This window comes from Ascaphus truei, chromosome 10, assembly GCF_040206685.1.
Source record: "Ascaphus truei isolate aAscTru1 chromosome 10, aAscTru1.hap1, whole genome shotgun sequence".
Classification (NCBI taxonomy): domain Eukaryota; kingdom Metazoa; phylum Chordata; class Amphibia; order Anura; family Ascaphidae; genus Ascaphus; species Ascaphus truei.
The window spans coordinates 22,644,939-22,659,851 of record NC_134492.1 but is presented as its reverse complement, the minus strand read 5'-3'; the positions used below and the strand labels follow the sequence as shown (position 1 = coordinate 22,659,851).

General features: G+C 42.0%; 1 protein-coding gene across 2 annotated transcripts in view; it reads right to left on the bottom strand.

The window, feature by feature from the left end:
• Positions 1 to 14,046, bottom strand: part of SLC6A9 (solute carrier family 6 member 9) — a 120,237-nt gene extending 106,191 nt beyond the window's left edge. For both annotated transcript variants that reach the window (XM_075616209.1, XM_075616214.1), the window contains exon 1: positions 13,898 to 14,046. Coding sequence is in view for 1 of the 2 variants with exons in the window: in XM_075616214.1 (XP_075472329.1) it covers positions 13,898 to 13,900 (3 nt within the window). In the remaining variant the exon portion in view is untranslated. The remainder of the gene's footprint in view (positions 1 to 13,897) is intronic.
• Positions 14,047 to 14,913: the final 867 nt, after the last annotated feature.

Below are 14,913 nucleotides of genomic sequence, written 5' to 3'. Positions count from 1 at the left end.
TAAACGTATTAAAATATCCGGTTCCGTTAGGTTTAGCAGGTCCAAACTTCCCAGTTCGCATTGCCAGAACTGGGACACCATATGGTCAAAAAAGCGACTTGCTACGACCTAAGAAACCGGAGTTACACAATGCACATTAAATCATTTTAATACAAAAATCTCCATTGAAAAAGAAATCTCAGCTTTTCACTAAATCCCCATTGAAAACAACGGGCAGCTCCGCCATAGACTTTCAATGGTAAATCGCCGCCATTGAAGTCAATGGGGGTTTTCTGCCATTGAAGTCTATGGGAAAAGTCCCGAACTTCAAGGGGGTCCATACTCCGTCGGGTTGGTCCAAGCGGGTCAAGGATGGTTCTACAGCGATGCCGGAGCAGTGGCTACAGATACCCCAAACCCTGATCCGCTGAACCCTCCGGAACCGGAGATATGGATTCCTAAAATTCAGCATTTCTCACTTAGTCATTTTTCTGAGCCGTTTCTGCCGCCGCCGGCAAAGCCTATGGCGCGACCCGCTCTATCTGGTTCGACCCTTATCGGGGGTCCAGGATTCGGGGACCCGGTGGTGGTCGAGTGGGGGGACGCTTAGGAACTAGGGGCAAAAAGAATTTTATCCCTAGGTGCCCTAGAACAGTTTATTTCCCCGCTAATTGACGTTGAACTTGACCCAGTGATTTTAGCTCTTTTGAAGGACATTGTATCCGCTTTGCGGTTTGCGGTCTGGACGGCAGCCAACTAGGTTACCTCGAGGCATCTCCATTGAAGTCAATGAGCCCATTGACTTTCAATGGGAAACCGCCGCTCTCCCTCTCGGACGCCACCTGCTGGTCACTACAGGAAACAGGACGAAAACAGCACAAATTCCTATTGAAATGCATTGAGCCCTAATGGCGGCCAATGGGGACCTGCAAAATGGTGCCTGAAAAGGCGGGAAAACTACACAAAGAGCTATAATCATTAAAGAATTATTAACCCTTGTGCTCCCGGATGGATTCTAGTGTGTGTGTGATGCAAACACTGAGTAACCAGACATTACAATGGAACAGGGGAAAATACATTTACATGTCATAACAAGGGTTACATCACATTTCTGGACCTCAGCCCAGTTAACCCCATGTCTCCCTGGTGCGGTCAGGGGTGGCCAAATGGGGTGCAACCCCTTTAATACCGGGCCACCCCCTCTCTCCCTCTACACCCCCTTCTCCACAAAAGGCCCCCTTCTTCTCTCACCGACCTTCCCCCACACCTAAAACAAGTCAGCTGCTCAGTGGGCGCATCCTCTTGGTGTCTGGAGCTCCTCTGTGCCAGGCTGATAGAGCAGGCGGATATCAGCCTCTACGTCTCCAGGCAGTGTAGGACACACCTGCTGAGCAGCCAGTAAAGTGTATTTACTGTACCTGGGGCCGTGACACCTGTGTCAGAGGGTTGAGGTACCCAGATTAAGAGACACGGGATTAGAGATTTATCCACAGGAATCTTGCCCGGGCAGAGCAACGTTCTTTTAACAATTGTTAAGACTGGATTAACAACATTGGTGGGAAATACCCATTTAAAGAGGCAATACAAGCGAGCAATTTTTTTTCAGCCCCGGGGGACTTGGCAGTAGCTGCTCCGCTCGACTAGCAGAGTTCACGCAATGGCGGCGTTTCAAAGGTCCCGCGCCTGCGGGCCAATAGGAAGCTGTGATGTCATCAGGTTCGGCTTCCTATTGGTATGCGTCACGCGGGAGCTTTAACATTTGCCGAGATACTGGCACCCCCTTTGGAGGTCTGTATCTCTGGCAGCAGTGGCGCCCCAGAGCTGAAATTAATGGGGTTCGGCTCCGGAGATCCCCTTCTTCAAACCTGCGTTAAAAAAATAATTCATAAAAAAAATGCTATTTAAAAAGGAGCAATCAACCCTAACTAACCTGAGACAGGATTGGATCCGAGGGTTTTTTCAGAGCTACACCATACCATCATATGCTTTGGGCACCTGCAGGTTCCTGAGATACTTACTGGTGAAGTTACCCGTATTATTCCTGATTTGTAAAAGGAAATTAAATGGCCATTCAATAGCAAGTCATAACCGATAATGTTGTAGCTTCCTATTGGCCGGAGATTTGCCAGTTATTTTGTTTCGCCGGAGGGAGCTTTCAACCAGGTAACCTCAACAATAGGCATCTCAGGATCCAGGAGGTCCCTGGAGCTGAAAATAGTGGCGTTTGGCACAGGAGGAACCCAAGTTCCCATCCTGAAAAAATGGAGTAGGAGGAACTTCTCCTTTACCTTAATCACTGTCCCCTTTATACAACTGTAACCCAGCATTACTGACTGAGCCACTGATTGAGCCACCTGTGCTGAAGCTTCAATCAGACTTAGAAATATGCAACTAATTTTGACAGATTTATTATAAATCATTCTTCCTGGTAATGTACAGGTTATTGAGAATATATATTAGTGTTAGGTACCCATAAGACGTGGTCTGCCTTCGAGGGGCTCATGGGCTTACGACACTTTGGCCAAAGAGTTAAACTAAAAGACCATTTTATTCAAAAGATATCTATATCTATATATATATATATATATATATATTTATATATATATATATATATATATCTATATCTATATATATAGATATATATATATATATATATAGGCACTGTACCGTGTATTTTTGTCCATGGATGCAGCACTGGGCTCTGTCTGTGTTTCATGTTCTGTCTCTGATTTTAAATATATATTACCATGCTCAGTAGCAGTCCTCTTTGACACTTATATGCATATATATATATGTTGTGGTTAATTTGGGGGTTCAATATGAGCTTACAGGAGTTCTGTATGTTTTGCAATTCTGTTCAGCTGTTCCCAGCTGATTTGGAGGGTGGCTCCTCCTTCCCAGGTTTGAAGCTCATCCCCTCCCACTTTTAAATGGTTAAAGCTCACTCCATTTCACCTTCCACACTCATGGGAACTTGCATGCAGTTTGGTTTCGATAAATCTAATAGAGTGCTTTTCCTGGTATTGTACAGGTTAATAAGAACTTCAATCAGACTTAGAACTATGCAACTAATTTTGACAGATTTATTATTTATTTATCTACTGCATGTATTATCGTTGTGTTAAAACCGTAACGGGTATGTTATCTATAACAGACTTACAAGTAGTAGTCATTGTATAACAGATACTGTATAATCCCTATTATGAAAATAACCATTGTGTTACCTGTCTTATTAAAATTATGCATACTTATTTGTTAGTTTATTTATGTGTTGCAGAGCACTGAAAGAATTGATAGAATAGTCTCCACTACAACATATAACTCTTGGTATCAGTATAATCCTTATTACAACCAACAACCATTGTGCTACTAAAGTTACCATTTAGCTGTAGAAATAGCACGATATACAGTAGTTGGTGTATGTACTTTTTCTTTATATTAAAAGCTAGCAATAATAATTAATGTGTGGCTGAACATGTTCAAGTTGTTTTACATGTATGACATGCATGTAGCACAATAATGCTGTTCTGGTATCGGGAAAGAAAGTAATGCACTATAGAAGTTGGGATACCACTTCGACTAAATTGCTGCAGAGTATTGCCTCGGTATCTGTGACTGTAAATGGTTGCTACAGAAACAAAAAATGCTTGTTACATTATAATACATTAAAAATGTAATTCAGAGTTGTTTAAAAAAAAATACTACAAGTATTTTCTAATAGTACAGAACCGATTTATTAAAAAAATACACACGTAGGATATTGCTTGTCTGCAACTTTAACAGTGAATTTACTTCTATTCAAATGATGGAAGGAACGGCATTGTTACTTGTGTGTCACCTCACTATACAGAATAGGGGGCATTACTGGGGAGTGATAGCTGTTCTGTTTACCAGCAGCAGACTTACAAAACCCAAGGTCACAGTCCAGATGAAACAGTAACAAAAAGGCATAGAACTGAGGGAAGAAAGAAGTGTGTAAATTGCAAGGTCAGAAGTTCAATCTCTCATACTGCCACCAATTGTGATCCCGCCAAGTCACATTTAATGTCACTTAGCTCCAATAAGGGGCTACAGTTAATACAGAATCCATCTCTGATACCCCTTATCTGACCTTAGAGAATCCTGTGAATTCTTCACAACAAGGATACATGCAAAGCCATATAAACATTGAAGAATATTCACACCTTTCAAGAACACTGAGTGGTTCTATTGATTATGGTAACCATTCAGGACTATGACGTTCACATATTTGGGGTTTGTACCCTTTATGAAAATGTTGTAATTGCAATATTAATTTATTGATCTCCCTTTGGACCATGTATTCTTTCTTCTGTGTCCGTGTATTAATAATCATCTCTACAATCGCATATTTCATATATTAGATTTAAACTGCATGCCTTAAACTTTTCAAGTTAATATAATTTCTCAGGAATATGTTGAGTTTTGAGGGCAGAGACTCACCTCTCCCCGGAGCTGCTGGGTTACAGGATATCATAATAAGGGCAATTACCCCGGGCAGTTTGTGAGCACACGATTCTGTAAATACACTTAGTGACCGGTCTGGGAAGATTCCTGAACTTGGAGAGACTTTTATGGCTGACCTGAGGGCGGCCCCCACACCCACTTCTAGGACATCAGGAAAACAAGTGGAGGGACAGTATATCTTATAATTTATAAATCATTATGAAGGGTTCAATAAGTTCCTCTCCCAATTATGCAGAAAGGAAGCTCGCACACGGACTGTCGTTCTGAGGGTGACCATTTATCAAAGTAACTTGGGCAATACTAGCGCACCCAAAAAACTCAGCCTGAATATTATTCTTATTATCGTTTATTTGTAAAGCGCCAACTTATTCAGCAGCGCGGTACAAAGGGGGTAACAGAGATTTGATCATGAAATTGCGTGAGCCGAAAATAGAACAATATTACTAGTTAAAAGCTATGAGAATGTTTTCCTTACTGAAAACATTATTATTATGATAATAATTATTATATTAATAATAATAATGTGCTGTTTTTTTTTAACTAGTTTTACAAGCGGCAGATTTAGATAAATAACTATAATAATGCGCGTTAACCCCTCCTCTCCCAGAGTCCCCAGCAGCCCTGAGCACAGAACAGCGGCTAAAGAAAGAATTTTGAAATAGTAAAAAGAAAAGAGCCACTGATTTCATTGATGAGACTTGGGGCTCCAGGGGGGGGGGGTGACAATGAGAGGGCGTCTCAATATTGTGGCGATCTGACTCATTCTAACAGTTGGCCCTGCTGGTAGTGAAGGGGTGAAGTGAGCATCTCCCATGTCACAGCAGCGCGGGTGATAAACTGGAACATTGCAGGAGGCGGAAGCAGCAGGAAGATATACAGGAGCCAGTCCTGCAGGATACCAATTCATGCTCACACTTACAGGGACTGCAAGACTGGTCAGCTCCGCTTCTCAAGGGACACCAACAGGTCAGGTTTTAAGAATATCCCTACTTCAGCAAAGGTGCCTCAATCAGTGGCTCTGTCTTCGAATGTGCCACTCGTGCTGAAGCAGGGATATCCTTAAAACCTGGCCAGTTGGTGGCCCTTGAGGACCGGAGTTGGCCTCCCTTGCACTACTGCATGCAAGGGAGGACCCACCAATGTCAAACCATAGATTATTTTAGAACAATGTAACACACAACGGCACTATATAATTACAGAAATCACTGTATATAGTATAAGGATGCCCCATTATATAAAAAATTCAAAAGACCCCACAGGCACAGACCAAGCGGGCAATTTATGAAGCAGTAATAGTGTTGATTGGGGCATTATCACACACAAACTCCTGTAGGCTTGAATGGGAGTTGCAATGCAATAGTTGCCTGATTGGTACAATTGCAGGTTAATAAATAAGCCCCCTCCACCTCTCCCTCCCCCCCGAGTGTTTGAGAGCTGAGATCAAAACGGACTAGTCATGGTAAAATTGTTGGCACGATTGCCTGCCAGGGTAAGTCCTGTCTACACCATAGGAACATCTCTGCTTTGTTACATGAAGTTTTAGCTGTTTTCTTTTTCATCTTGGAATGTTCACACTGCGGGATGTTTCGATCTTGTTCTTATTGGCTTCAATTCAGAACTCTCAGCTGGTTAGAGAAGCTTAATAATAACAATACTCATTATATGTAATCATATTTATGAGATATGTTTCTATATATATGTCAATGTAAAATACAATGTCTCCAAATGTTTTTATCAGTGTGCTTTTTAACCAGTGAAAGGGAGAGGGAAAAACAGATATGGGTGGAATAGAAAGACATGAATCGCCAGCTACAGCCTGATTTTCTATGGTTAATAATGCAAACAGTGGCTTGTTCTCTGTAAAGGGCTCAGTGGAGGTGTCAAAGTGATGATAAAGCAATCGCAGTGCTATCAATAGAAAACACTACTTAAAAAGAATAATGCATACTAATTACTTTCTTTTCTCCAGACTAGGGGAGTAATAGCTGATCCGATTCACACCAAAATATTTGCACAAAAGAATGTAGCTAAAGGACTTTTTTTGCACAAAAATATGAACAAATGTTTGCATGTGAAATAGCCGCGTACGCAGTTTTTCTGCGGTTACGCTTCACCCCAAATTCTATTTCTTTGTTTGTGTGCTCCTCAATATATGACACAACCATTCTACCATTTAATCAGTGCCACACTGGCAAAAATGTCTGCCACACAACACATCACTGCGTGCAAGGAGGTAACATTCTTATAAGGTTTCTCAGCCCACGTACCGATCACCTGATACCCGTCATTAGATTTCAGGCAACCGTTGCGTGATTTTTTAAAACACACCTAACACATCATGGTGAGGATGTGAGACGGTGTAAGGTACCGCACAATAACTGCAGCATCGTCATTACATCGTCTCATCATTATAACATGAAGCAGAAAGGTGAAAAAATATATTCTTGTTTTTTCCCATAAACTTTGATTTAACGTTGAGAAAAACCTCTCTCCCCCAGTGAACGAACACCCCCCCCCCAAAACACCCACCCACCCATGAACATTCAAGAGACTTTGGTGAACAGTACTGAATTAATTAGAAGTGGCCATGTTGGACCAGTTGCGATGGTGCAGAATGAATAATTCAGCAGGGCCGACCCGTCCAATAGCCGAGTCCAGAATATATGGAATAATGGGTGCTCCAATAGTCCCGGGAAAAGTGTTCAATAAATCTTCATCAAGAATAACATGGAATCGTGGCTTTCCTAGATGTTCTCACCTCGCCACACCTCATTGGAGACAATAATGTAATAAAAGTCCAAAAAACTCACCAAAGTTTGTAGTAAATCTTGTCATCAATCTTTAGAAATCTTCTTTATATCTAACCCACGCCTAAGGCCAAATGAATTCCTTGAAGGCGTGTCCAGCAGCAGGTAGAGATCAACACAGCAGAAACAAATGCAAAAACAAATGCACAAAGTGCACTGCTTTATGCATTTTTTGCATTTGTTTCTGCTGCATCCACTAGGCGAACCTAGGCAGTCACTTGGGGCGCAAAGGTTCTAGGGCAGGGGTCTCCAAACTCCGTCCTCAAGAGCCGCACACAGGCCGGCATTTATGGATATCCCTGTTTCAGCACAGGTGGATCAGTGGCCCAGTCAAGCACTGAGCCACTGATTGAGCCACCTGTGCTGAAACAGGGATATCCATAAAAGCCGGCCTGTGTGCGGCTCTTGAGGACGGAGTTTGGAGACCCCTGTTCTAGGGGTGCATGGAGCCCCGATAGCTACGCCCCGATAGGGACTTATTTACCTGTGCTGGCCGCCTCCGTTCTGCTTCTAATTCAAAATCGAGTGTCAAATGACGCAGCTGGCTACCCCACTGTTTATTGTAGTTTTGGGGCGCAAATTTTAAGTTTCGCCTAGGGCGCATGGAACCCTTGCGCCGGCCCTGGTACAGTAGCGCCCCGCTTTACGGCGTTCCGCTCATACAGCGTTTCCCAATGTATACCCATATTCATTAGGTTCTGCGCTTGTTCCGTTTTTCCGGCGATTTTCAGCATGACGCGCTCAGCAGGTGAGTATCCGGCTGTCACTAAGCAACAGTTTTAGGGCGTGCGCTACTCCTTGTCAGATGCCATTTGTCAGCGAAACAGTCGGTTTACAGCTCTGCATCTCTGTTTTCAAAGGTACAATACAGTACAGTAGGGCCACGCTTTACGGCGATTTCCGCTTTACGGCGGCGGCCTGGAACGGAACCCGCTGTATTAGGCGATACCTTTTTTACTAGGACTAACAATTGCTTTTTTAGGACAAGTTTTCGAGGTTTCTCCCTCTTCCTCAGATCAAGCGCTACTCAAACCCTCAGACAGCGTCTCTATGTGCAATACTGATACAAATACAGAATCGTTTCTTTGTAAATCCCAGGCTGTTTTTTCAGGACGGCACCAAGGGGAATGTTCAAACAAGAACCCCAAAGAGTTTGAGGCTATTTGCTGCTATTTACTTTCCAAGGAGAACGCGCAAAGGCACGTAACTCTGACATCCACGTTTAACAATTTCACTGCCAAGTGAGCATTTCTGAAAGAATTAAGTGAATGTTTGTGTGTTTCTCCGGCAGGGGGCCAGATTAGTCATTTTAAGAACGTCTTCTATTTTCGACACTATGAATTTTCAATGTTTGCCCTCTCTGTGGAATTTTAAGAGGGGCAAATTGATATATAAAAAGACTTTGTATATCAACGTTTAACATGAATGAGATTTAGATAAAAGGAAAATATTGGGGATAGATAGATAGATAGATAGATAGATAGATAGATAGATAGATAGATAGATAGATAGATAGATAGATAGATAGATAGATAGATAGATAGATAGATAGATATTTTTCAGCAATATTAAAGTTCCCATGTTTGGCCAAATCCATCACAACCTGCAAAACATCTGGATAAACAATAATCAGAATAAGAGCACAATGTGACTATAAGTGCTGTTATTGCCCTTATTGCAATCAGCTAATTTTTCACATGTTTCTCCCCCTAAATTCGGTAACGCCAGGGTTGCAAAGGTGCAATTTTTACTCATGGTCAAAAATTACAATAAGGTGGAAACTCAGCTCTTAATCTGGGCCACTTTTTAGACGTTTATTATTAAAGGAGCATATATACTCTCCCCAAAAAAATAAATGTCCCTCTAGTTGGGGAGCAGGGGGTCTCCGAAGTTGAACCGTGTTAATTTCAGCTCCGGGGAACCCCTGTTCCCTAAGATACATACCTCCCGTAGGGGGTGCAGGTATCAGCTCCGCAGGTTTAAATTTCCCGGTCACGCGGGCTAATAGAAAGCCGAAAGGGATGACGTCACGGCTTCCCACTGACCCGCGTGACTCGGTACACTTAAACCGCCATTATGATAGCCCCAACTGGCCCAGCTGGAGCTCCTACCGACACCCCTTACAGAGGTAAGTATCTCGGGAAGCAGGGGGTCCCCGGAGCTGAAATTAATGCAGTGCAGCTCCAGAAAACCCGTTTCAAACCTATTAATAAAAAACAAACAAAAAACCTCAAACCGGGACTGCCGCTCTAAGGAAACTCTAGCCACATTCTCTGCACTGTATTCAGATTTGGCATTTTTCTCACGTCAAAATTTTTAGTTTTAAAAGTAGTATAAACCTTCATATGTATAAATGTCATTAGGTGACTTCATGTATCATGCATAATTAGTTGCTTGTATTACTGCATAAAAGTTATTAGTGTCATGTTATTTATAATAGGCATACTGTGAAAATAATACATTTCGTTAACCTTTATAATGAATGAAACCTCCATGCTCAAATAAATATGTGGTTGATACACTAACTTAATACTGCGCTAACAATAGTCACAGACTTTTTAGGGGTTTGGTCAGGTTCAACAATTTTTTTTTTTTTTTGCCGCACACATACAGTTTTCTTTTTAGTACATATACCACTTACATCCATGCGTCACGCATATCCTATGTGTGTTTTCCAATGTAACCAACCAAAACCATTTTTGAAGCTTACTGCACACAATAAGGGGGAAGTTAGTACAGGGATACCCCCCGCATTAACGTACGCAATGGGACCGGAGCATGTATGTAAAGCGAAAATGTACTTAAAGTGAAGCACTACCTTTTCCCACTTATTGATGCATGTACTGTACGGCAATCGTCATATACCTGCATAACTGATGTAAATAACGCATTTGTAACAGGCTCTATAGTCTCCCCGCTTGCGCACAGCTTCGGTACAGGTAGGGAGACAGTATTGCTGTTCAGGACGTGATGACAGGCGCATGCGTGAGCTGCCGTTTGCCTATTGGGCGATATGTACTTACTCGCGAGTGTACTTAAAGTGAGTGTCCTTAAACCGGGGTATGCCTGTACTGTACATTGATACACGCAAGCGCAAAACAGTTTCTGCTTTACGTGCATCAGTTTTAGGCTAACAATGTTATTTCCCAAATATAATACATAGACCCAATTATTTGCATTGCTCACTAGAGGTCTTAGACGTTTATAGTGCAATTTTTCCCGTTAGAAGTCATACCAACATTACTCCTGTTTTTAAAGACCTCTATGTCTGGCACTAAAAAGCTCCCTGTGCAAAACTAGATTTTCCGTCCCAAACCAGCATTTTGCATTACATTACAGAGCGGCTCTAAACCTGCCCCAGTGTTCAGTGTCACCTACCGCAGGGGTGCTCAACTACAGCCCTCAAGCCCCTCCAACAGGTCGGGTTTTCAGGATATCCCGGCGTCCGCACCGGTGGCTCCTGTGCTGAAACAGAGACTGATTGAGCCATCTGTGCTGAAGCTGGGATATTTAAAACCAGAGACAGCACATAAAACACAGACAAAGCTCAGTTTTAGCACATCCAGTGAAAATCATACACGGTACAGTGCCTAAATATATATGTATAAATATCTATTAAGTAAAATGGTCTTTTAGTTTGACATTTTTGGCCAAAATTGTTGTAAGCCCCTGAGCCAACGTCACGGCAGACCACAAGTTATTAAGAATTTATATTAGCGTTAGGGACCCCTGAATTGTGGTCTGCCGTGACGTTGGCTCAGGGGCTTACAACAATTTTGGCCAAAAATGTCAAACTAAAAGACCATTTTACTTAATAGATATTTATACATATATATTTAGGCACTGTACCGTGTATGATTTTCACTGGATGTGCTAAAACTGAGCTTTGTCTGTGTTTTATGTGCTGTCTCTGGTTTTAAATATATATTGCCATGCTCAGTAGCACTCCTCTGTGACACTCATATGCTTATATATATGTTGTGGTTATTTTGGGGGTTCAATAGGAGCTTGTTAGGTGTCCAGTATATTTTACAATTGTGTTTCAGCTGAAGCTGGGATATCCTGAAATCCTGACCTGTTGGGGGGGGGGGGGTGTGGGGGGGAAGGCATGAGGACTGGAGTTGTGCAGCCCTTACCTACGGGAATTTCAGATATCACTGTGGGGCCAACAAATGGGGAAACCAATGATATTATCATTTTCAGTGTATTTTGCATCACATTTAAGGCGATAGGAGAAAGTAGTTGACAATAACATTGCCGGGAAAAAAACTATCATTGTGGGAAAACTATTTGTAATTGCAAATGAACTTGAGTGTGCCACTTTTAACTTCCACTCCTTTTTTCAGCTGATTTATCCCCTAGAGCTTTTGCCTGCTGAATGAAACAGTTACAGCAATGCCCTCGTAGGGGAGAATCAGACAACACACCGAGAGACTGCACCACATTTATCCAATCAATAAAATCCAATAGCCTGGGATGTTCGTCATTCCTCTGAGCAGATAAAGTGTCAGGTTCTCTCCGACATCTAGAGGAAAAACACTGGCAAAGTACTTCTAGAGGACTACAAAACTGGGGGGTGAAACAGCACCAGATTAAAAAAAATCTCATTGATGCCCCCACCCTCACACCCCGTGGAATTTTTGTGTGGTTGATAAATCTTGTGTCGTTTTCCTAAAACAGTTTTGTCCCTGGCAGATGTCAGTATTATGTATTAAAAGTCTTGCTGATGCATCAACAAATAAAGTACACCAGATTTAATCAACAGAAAAAATTCCCATGGGGTATAATACGATTTTGTCTGTGAAAAATGTGGGGCGTTTTATTCTACCAAACTTTCCACCAATGGTGATGCAGTTAAGACACCTATATATATAATATTATATATTTCGGGTCCTGCTGTTTAAACCTTTCACTGCTATTGGTTTACCATGTTTTGCAGGTCCCTCTGGCAGCAAATGTATAATTGAAGCACAGGATGCCTCTTTAAGTGGGGTATTTATTAATGCAATACTTCCAGGTACAAAGCAGGTGCAGGGAATAAGCATCAATGTATCACTGGAAAAATACCTCATTTTTAATTTAATTTTTTTTTTTATACAGAAGTTTGTCTTTGATAAGTTTATAGCTCTGTTAATCTGCACCATGGATATACTGATACATGACTCCCCCTTGGATATACAGAAGAGTGCCTTGTAGTGAAAGCACAGTGAGTTACATCAGCTGCCACGTGTTCCTCTCACTGCCTGCCCTGAAAGTGACATGTTATGGAAAGTTACAAGGCAGGAACTTGGCCACATGCTGCTACCCTCTCTCATACCAACACTCAGAGCCCAGCTTCCAATATACCGCTGCCTACATCCCCACACTCTGCACACTGCATTTATTAGGACATTTTATTAATACACTCTTTTCAATCTCAACTCAACACTACTAAATGTATCCTGATCTGCAGCTGTACCCCAACTAAATAATGCTAATTATATCCTGAACTGCAGCTACACCACAACCGTCAGGTTTGATTATTTAATGCTTATTGATTAATAAGAGCTCTGGACTTGAGCTTTCTGATTTAATCAAATAAAAAACGTGGAATTAATACAAGATTTTTGGAAATGATGGCCGCATTATTGTCGTTGAATACGCTATTATTCTCAATGAATACAGTATCAAATAATAATAATAATAATAAAGCACATTATAGGGGCAGGGTGAGTTGATATCCTAAAGCTGAAACTGTTTCCCAAAACAATCCCATCAGTGAAAAGCATCAGCTCAGGATACGTACAGTATGATAACATTGGCTGCTGTGCACATAAGGAACAGGATCCCGGAGCTTTCTGTAACCATACCCCCTCTTAAACTAGGAATGCTGCTAATTATATAGGAGTCCCAAGTACCCACCACGTCCAACAGAAAGTTCATCTCCCGCTAGTCCCTGCAGGAGGGGACAAGGGGAGTGCAGAAATGCAGCCAGTCAAGGTGAATCACAGAGAATACGAAGCAACAGGTCACAATCATAATGTACAAACAGAGTTGTGTGAACACAAATCTATATAAAAAATGTTTTAAAGCATGTAAGTTGCACTGCCTCTGACCCTGTACAGAACATATACTGTATATCCCCCAACCTGATGTAGCAAAGAGACATTGCAGAACGATTGGTGCCCAAATGCAATACAGGCAATGCAATGTAATACAAATACATTGTAAGTTCTGTGAGCTAGAGATCCCTATACTATACACCATGCTTATGCATTTGAAATGACCTACATGCCTGTACAGTAAAGTGCTGTGTGTTGGAATGACAGTTGAATCCCCCTCTGCATGTCCAGTGTCGTTTGTATGCAAATAGCATCATGCATAGAGCACCCATGAATACAAGACAGATGGCAGAATACATGCATTAGTGTGTATGTATATGTATATAAAAATGTGTGTACTGTGTGTGTACTGTATGTGTGTGTACAAACAAAGTTACAGTTTGACTTCTGAATGTTGAGCTATTAACCCCATTGCTGCCAGTACCTGCAACGCTTTGCTCTGCTTTGTAGCACTTTGTAGTGTTGCAGGCACCTGTGGCCGCAGTAGGGTTACCCAGAGTCCCAAGAAAGGAAGCGGTTTCTTACCATGCTGTGTGGTACCTCCGCACTCGTGGACAGACTGTTGTGGTTTCAGTAGCCCTGAACTGTCAGTGTTACAGGGTTTTCTTAAAGGCAAAGTTGCATCAGCCTGCTGAGGACAGCCCTGATTTGGGAGTTCCTCCCCCAGCTCCTCCTTTCTTTCTTCTGCTATTTGGGGGCAGAGGAGGAATGGGGAAAGTAGTCCTGTAATCCCTCCTTTCATAACATCACCAATGACGTCTTTTCATGCATTATAACTTTCCTGCAAGCATTGGTGTTGGGGTTGAAAACCTACTGTACATTGCTAGGGTATAAAAAAACCCATATACAGCAGCTTCCCATATACAGCAGCTTCCCATATACAGCAGCTCCCATATACAGCAGCTTCGCCTCCCTTTCCCTTATGTTATTTTCCTTGCTATTATACCCACAGTGTTTGTACTATATTTTCCTGCGTACACTGTTGGAGCTATATAAATACAATTACACATACATGCCTATCCTAGATCACCAGAATAGTTGCTCTCTATTACTCCTACTGCGCTATAATTTTGTCTGCAATTAGATTGTAAGCTTTTCAGCTCACAGACACTTCTCCCAATCTCTAAATCAATAGCTGGTACTTGTATCCCTGTTTTCTATAGGTTCTCTCTTACATTGTGCTTGTACTAAAGTGTTGTGCATATGTCAGAGTTGTACATGCATGAATGAGATATTCCCAGGCATGTTAATATTACAATATAATATAGTCCTTGCTTTTTCCAGCAGTGGACTTGAGTTTCCAGCACATAGGTACTTTAGAACTAATGCAACGTCATTTCTATAGGATGTTTCGTAGGGTGAAGGCAGAAAAGCAGGTTAACCGCATGATTTTGGAAGTTTTGTTTCTTGCTTTTACGCCATCCCTGCACATTTTGCTTGTAGGTGACCGCACGGAATGAGAACGGCAAACCCAGGGCTGGGTATAATGAGGTACTAGTATCCATCCTAGAGAATGACTCCACACTCAACCTAATACACAA